The sequence below is a fragment of the Arachis ipaensis genome, chromosome B08 (genome assembly GCF_000816755.2).
Source record: "Arachis ipaensis cultivar K30076 chromosome B08, Araip1.1, whole genome shotgun sequence".
Lineage (NCBI taxonomy): Eukaryota > Viridiplantae > Streptophyta > Magnoliopsida > Fabales > Fabaceae > Arachis > Arachis ipaensis.
This window is the reverse complement of record NC_029792.2, coordinates 25,448,709-25,456,070: the sequence shown is the minus strand read 5'-3', so window position 1 is coordinate 25,456,070 and position 7,362 is coordinate 25,448,709. Positions and strand designations below refer to the sequence as shown.

The 7,362-nt window shown below is 38.5% G+C and overlaps 1 protein-coding gene across 2 annotated transcripts in view; it reads left to right on the top strand.

Moving 5' to 3' along the window:
* The window catches only part of LOC107613620, a 28,294-nt gene extending 21,310 nt beyond the window's left edge, over window positions 1-6,984 (top strand). Inside the window, exons 4-6 of one of the 2 annotated variants that reach the window (XM_021109179.1) lie at window positions 4,472-4,770; window positions 5,025-5,999; window positions 6,086-6,984. In XM_021109179.1, coding sequence (XP_020964838.1) covers window positions 4,503-4,770; window positions 5,025-5,999; window positions 6,086-6,126 — 1,284 coding nt within the window. In that variant the 5' untranslated portion in view covers window positions 4,472-4,502 and the 3' untranslated portion in view covers window positions 6,127-6,984. Of the gene's footprint in view, window positions 1-4,471; window positions 4,771-5,006; window positions 6,000-6,085 lie in introns of both variants that reach the window. The other variant, XM_016315709.2, reaches the window with a different exon arrangement.

Here is a 7,362-nt window from a genome sequence, read left to right as displayed (position 1 = left end):
AGAAAAATTATTTTTTTGAAAAAGATTTTTAAAAAGAAAATAAGGATTCTAAGATTCTAACACAACAATAAAAAGAGACTCTAAACAAAAAGAGAAAATTTTTCCTAATCTAAGCAACAAAATAAACCGTTAGTTGTCCAAACACGAACAATCTCCGGCAACGGCGCCAAAAACTTGGTGCACGAATTGTGAATCACACTTTTCACAACTCGTACCACTGACCAGCAAGTGCATTGGGTCGTCCAAGTAATACCTCACGTGAGTAAGGGTCGAATCCCACGGAGATTGTTGGTTTGAAGCAATCTATGGTTATCTTGTAAATCTTAGTCAGGAAGTCAATTATGTTTATCAGTTGAATTGCAAATAAACAAGAGAGCATGGATTAAAGGTTACTTGTTATGCAGTAATGGAGAATATGTTGGAGTTTTGGAGATGCTTTGTCTTCTGAATCTCTGCTTTCCTCTGTCTTCTTGTTCACGCACGCACGTCCTCTTATGGCAAGCTGTGTGTTGGTGGATCACCGTTGTCAATGGCTACCTTCCATCCTTCCAGTGAAAACTATGCTCACGCGCTCTGTCACAATCACCGGTTTCACCGGTTGGTTCTCGATCCGGTTGGAATAGAATCCCTAGATTCCTTTGCGTTTGTCACTAACGCCCATCCTTCAGGAGCGTCACAGTCGTCACAGTCATTCAATCATTGAATCCTACTCGGAATACCACAGACAAGGTTTAGACTTTCCGGATTCTCATGAATGCCGCCATCAATTCTAGCTTATACCACGAAGATTCTTGATTAAGAGATCTAAGAGATACTCATTCAATCTGATATAGAACGGAGGTGGTTGTCAGGCACACGTTCATGGGTTGAGAATGGTGATGAGTGTCACGAATCATCACCTTCATCACAGTTAAGCGCGAATGAACATCTTAGATAGGAACAAGCGTGTTTGAATAGAAAACAGAAATACTTGCATTAATTCATTGATACACAGCAGAGCTCCTCACCCACAACAATGGAGTTTAGAGACTCATGCCGTCAAAGAGTACAAAGTTTAGATCTAAAATGTCATGAGATGCAAAATAAGTCTCTAAAAGTTGTTTAAATACTAAACTAGTAGCCTAGGTTTACAAAAAATGAGTAAACTATGATGGATGATGCAGAGATCCACTTCTGGGGCCTACTTGGTGTGTGTTAGGCTGAGATTTAAGCAATTCACGTGCAGAGGCCATTGTGGAGTTGAACGCCAGTTTTTGTGCCAGTTTGGGCATTCAACTCCAGCTTTTGATCCTTTTCTGGCGCTGGACGCCAGAATTGGGCAGAGAACTGGCGTTGAACGCCAGTTTACGTCATCTATCCTTGTGCAAAGTATAAACTATTATATATTGCTGGAAAGCTCTGGATGTCTACTTTCCAACGCAATTGGAAGCATGCCATTTCGAGTTTTGTAGCTCCAGAAAATCCACTTTGAGTGCAGGGAGGTCAGAATCCAACAACATCAGCAGTCCTTTTTCAGCCTGAATCAGATTTTTGTTCAGCTCCTTCAATTTCAGCCAGAAAAATACCTGAAATTACAGAAAAAAATACACAACTCATAGTAAAGTCCAGAAATATGAATTTTTCCTAAAAACTAATGAAAATAGACTGAAAACTAACTAAAACATACTCAAAACTATATGAAATTAACCCCAAAAAGCGTATAAAATATCCGCTCATCATTCGCATCCCTTCCGTCTCATGTTTTCCCTCATCCACCCTTCCCATTCTGCCTCTGGTTGTGCCGCATCTCTCTTCTCCTTCTGTTCTCTATTTCTCTTGTTAGACTTGTTTATTTTTTTGAAAATAAAAAATAGTTGTTATTGTGTATAAAGGTGGAGATTTGGGTGGGTGTGATGGGGTAAATCTAGTGGAGATTTGGTAGTCGCTACTGTGATTGGATTGAGTTTGGTGGTGGATGACAAATGGTGTTGTGATGGAAGTGGTGAGTTGAGGGAGGCTGCAGTGAAAATGATGAGATGAGGGGGTGCAGGGGAGTGCATGTGGAAATAGTGGGTGGGATGATGGTAGTGGTGGTGGTGGTGAGGTGAAGAGTTGGAGGGGGTTAAAATTGGTTAGAGTTAGATGACAAATGGTTAAAATTAGAAAAAAATGATTAATTGTTGACTAGTAAAAATTTGATCGTAAAGATAAAATTGAAACTATTTTAAACGTGAACGAAAAAGTTGAATCAAATTAAATATTAGAGATAATTTTAAAAATTTTTGAAAACAGTCGGTGGATTGGACAACTTCCAATCCATAGGTACACAACACACCCACACACTTCACACATATTTAATCACATTTTTTCTCAATTGTATTCTCTAGGATTTGAACCCTAGATCTTGAGGTGGGGAGGGGGGAGAAATGCCATTAGAACCAAGGCTCATTAGCAATTTCATCTTCAGCATCCACATAATTTGTAGGTCTATTTTTTTTTTGTCATGGGCTCAGCCCTACAAAAAGAACCCACCCGCCCAATCCCTCCCGCTCCGAACTAACATCACCGACCCAACTGAAAAAAAAAATCGATTTTCTATAGCATTGCTAATGCTTGACGAGATGGTCTCCACAGCCTCCACTCCTCTACTGCCTAATTAAAAAATGTAGATGTCATGTGAATATGTGATGCTCCAACAACAATGAAACCAACTCTCATCCCTCCATGTTTTCAAATTCAACAAAAAAAATCAAAAAGTCCAACAATATAAGGTCCATAATCATCTTCAATAATTAGACATGTTAAATCTAATTATTCTCTTTAACCAACAAATATCTCACATGATGCACAACAAAAACAACATGAAAAGGTCTGTGCATGCAGTAATTCATTAGCCAATAATAAATCTTTAAATAGAATTTAATACCAACTACCAAAAAAAATAGAATTCAATACCGCAACAAATTAATTTTTAACTTGTCGAACTAAAAAATACTATAAAAAACTAAAAAAAAATATGAAAAGGTTGACAGCCTCCAAACCTTATCTCCATGGTGGACAACTATTGATATATGACTTTGACACTAGTATGACTGTCAGTGAATGATCCAGAAAAGTTGTCTCTTTCAGCGAATACTTGTCAATTAGATGCTCTTCTAATATAAATTCATATGTGTAGATTTGTCCTTTGTATTTATATCAAAAACTTCTCCTAAATATTAATGAGTTTTACTTTGATGTACTAACAATCGTGCACCATTCTTTCGGATAACTATTTATGTGGTCAATGTAAAAAATAGTTATTTTTAATGATATATTATTACATAATTAAATACACGTGTAAAACTATTTTATACTGACAATGTATCAAAATTAAATTCAATATTAATTTGTTTCGAAAATACTAGAAAAAATAGTAATCATTCTCTCTCTTTTTAAATACTATGGAATAACACTTTTAATTTTTAATTTGTTATTGCTTTTATGTATTTTAAGTTAATTAATTTGGTCACATTGATATGTCATGTGTCATTAATTGATACGTGATCATTTTATTACACGTTAAATTTTATATGTTCTGTCACTTGATATGATTGTTTATATTGATATGTCACATAGCATACCGTTAATGAAAACTATTTGAATGACTAATGTGAATAAAAATTCGAGGGTCGAGTCAATTGAAAATTTAGAGATTAATATAAAGGCTGATTTTTTTGGATATGATTTGGGGGTGTGAGTTATGCTGGGATATGATTATTACGGGTAATTTACACTGTTATGACGGCGTTCCTTTTTGAAATGTTAGGGAGAAGAAATCGGTGCCACCGATTTCAAACAGAGAGGAAGTAACACAACCGATTTGTGTGAGAGAGACGTTCGGCATCATGAAATCGGTGGCACCGATTTGTGTGAGGGAGACGTTGAGCAACATGAAATCGGTGGCACCGATTTGTGTGAGGTGAAATATTTTACCGAAGAGTGCAGTAATCGGTGGGACCGATTATTGGTGGCAAAAAATTTTATTTTAATCTGGGGTGAACTAATCGGACCCACTGATTTGGGAGTTCGCGCGGTCGGTGCCACCGATTTGTCCGTTAATGCATACAAAAACTGGAAGGAGCTCACAGAACTCCCATTTCTTTATTGCCGGTGCTAATGTTCTTCCTCTTCTCTTCTCTTCTATTCTCTGAATCTTCTCCTTCATTTTCGTAAAATAAATTTCTGTGAGGTTGAGAATAGTCAAATACGTGTAGTGTTATGGATGATAGAGTTGTAGATTTATTATTACGGACAGATCTTATTGCAAACATATGAGGGAGTTCAATTTGTGTGTAAAAATCCATTAGATGTTGTTATTCTATTCACATTGTCATTTGAGGAATTGAAAGGTGTGATTTGTGAAAAGATAGATTCTCAAAGATGTAGGAGAGTATCGTGTATTTTGTACAGGTATCATTTATCTGTGTTTGGTGGGTTTGTTCAATTTCAGACCAAGTACGTGATGGACGAAGCGAGTATGCATGAAATATTTTCAATGTACATGGAAAATCGCCACCGAATGTCGTGCATCGAGTTATAATAGTGAAAGCGAAGATGAATTTGAAAGTAACTATGAGATCGTCGGTCCAGGTGAAGACGAAGATGAAGCTGGCGGCGCCATGAACACAGATGTGGCGGAAGTTGCAAATGCACTAGCAAACCCGCATCCGTTTCAGGAGCCTTCTTTCATGCGGTCATTGGATTTGGAGGCTATACACGCACCGGAGTTTTCGCAGTATATGAACACAGGTGCGTAAACTTAGGTAGCCATCTGAAATTCTGAAGTAGCAGATCAATAAGTTGGATGAGTAATGTATGTGATATGTGACTAGGCATTTGTGACCATAGCATTTGATTTTTTATTAATTAATAGTTCTTTGTTATGAATTATATTTAGTTGTTCTTTACGTAGATGGAATAGCGAAAAAATAAGACTTTAATGATCTTACATGGTAAAGTGTGTTTATTAATTTTGATGTATGCAGCACCTCCTGTTGTGGCAGATGGTGAGTTCACAGTGGGGATGAAATTCAGTTCAAGAGAGGCAGTAATCAAGGCAATGAAAGATTATACCATCTGGAGAGGTGTGGACTATCGCGTATATGAGTCGAAACCGACGACATTCTATGCCAAATGTACAGAATATGAGAATGGTTGTGACTGGTTGATCAGGGTTACCAAAATGCAGAAGAAGTACTGTTGGGAGATAAGGAGGTACAATGGAAGTCACACTTGTACCAGGTCTACTATTTCTCAAGACCATTCGAAGTTGGATTCCAAGACAGTTGCAGAAGTAATTAAGCCGTTGGTAGAGGTTGACCCGTCTATAAAGGTGAAATCAATAATTGCTGAACTCCAGTCAAAGTTTAACTACACCATCAGTTATCGCAAGGCTTGGTTAGCGAAGCAGCAGGCGGTGGAATCAATTTTCAGAGGTTGGGAAGCATCATATGAAGCTTTGCCCATATGGTTTGAGGCCATGTGTCACAAGGAGCCATCAGCAGTGGTTCACTTTGAAACAATGCCTGCTTACCAGTGGGATGATTTGGTTCCTGATATTCATGTACTGCATAGAGTCTTCTGGAGTCATTACCCTTGTATAAGGGCCTTCAGACACTGCAAGCCAGTGGTGCAGGTGGACGGGACTCATTTGTATGGAAAATACAAGGGTTGTTTATTGGTTGTAGTCTCACAAGATGGTAATAACAACATCGTGCCTATTGCATTCGCCATAGTGGAGGGAGAGACTTCTGATGCATGGTACTTTTTCCTTAGTAACTTGCGTCAACATGTGGTGACACGTGATGGTGTGGGACTTATTTCTGACCGACACGATTCTATTCGGTCAGCTATTGAGAGAAGTAATGGGGCTTGGTCTCCTCCTAGACCGTTCCATATGTTTTGTATCCGCCATATTGAGTCCAACTTCTTGAGGAAGTTCAAGGCACCTTACTTGCAGAAGCTTATCGTCAACATTGGTAACTTTAAATACAATGAACTTTGAATTTATTGTAAGTACGATCAAATAGAATGGTGTTCATTGTTGACTGAATGTTTTTCATAGGATACTCGTCAAGGAGTACCAGATGCGCTATGAACGATTAAAGGAACGAGGTGAGGCTTACACCAACTGGCTTGATCGGATCCCACATGAGCAGTATGCTTTGGCATTTGATGGTGGATACCGATGGGGTCATATGACCACCAATCTTGTGGAGTGCATCAACTCCGTCTTAAAGGGTGCACGCAATCTCCCGGTGACTGCACTTGTTAAGGCTACATTTTACAGACTGAATGAGTTGTTCACTAGGAAAAGAGCTGAGGCTGAAGCCCGAATTAATGCTGGACTTGTTTTCTCTGAGATGGTGACCTCCAAGGTGCATGCAAATCAACGAGCATCGGGTAACATACAGGTTAGTTGTTTTGATAGAGAAAATGAAGTATTTGAGGTACGCGAGATGCCAAGTGGGGTTGAGTATGCAGTTGACCTACGCCACCGTCGTTGCGACTGTGGTGAATTCCAGGTTGACCGAATTCCGTGTCGACATGTGTTTGCTTGTTGTGCAAATCGGCGGTTGGACTGGCAAGTGTACGTTCATGATGTATACAAGATGGACCAAGTTCGAAGAGTATATAGGGCTAGGTTTAGACCACTGGGAAATCCTGCAACGTGGTCTGCTTATCATGGATCTCGATTCGTCGGAAACCCATTCCTCAGACGTGTAGCCAAAGGTCGTCTGAAGATGACCCGCTTCTTGAATGAGATGGACACTCGTATGTTACGTCGCCCTAGGCGATGCAAGCAATGCGGTGCCGAGGGCCATAGTCGTAGTAGATGTCGCCAAAGTGCTGGACCAAGTGGAGGTCCAGCCGAAGAGTAGTAGTTATCTTTTTTACATGTCATTTGAATTTACATTTATGTACGACATTGACATTTAAATTTACTAACTCATGCTTGTATTCATTTCAAACCTGATTAACATACTCGATAGAAAAGTAGTCATAATAACGTAATTAACATAATTAAATAGTAATAACAACCTAGTTAACATACTCAATAAGTAAATAGTAATAACAACCTAATTAACATAGTCAATAATAACTACCTACTTCACATACTCAAGAAGTAAATAGTACAACTTAATTTTTAAATAGTAGTAACAACCTAATTAACATACTCAATAATTAAATAGTTACAATTTCATTTTTAGATTCTAATAACTACCTAATTAACAACTTAGTTCATCCATACAACTTCACTTCCTCGGTGCCCACTTCATATCTTTGTATAGCTTTCTGCACTTCTTGGCAATCTTGTTAAAAGCGGATGGGGTATACCGA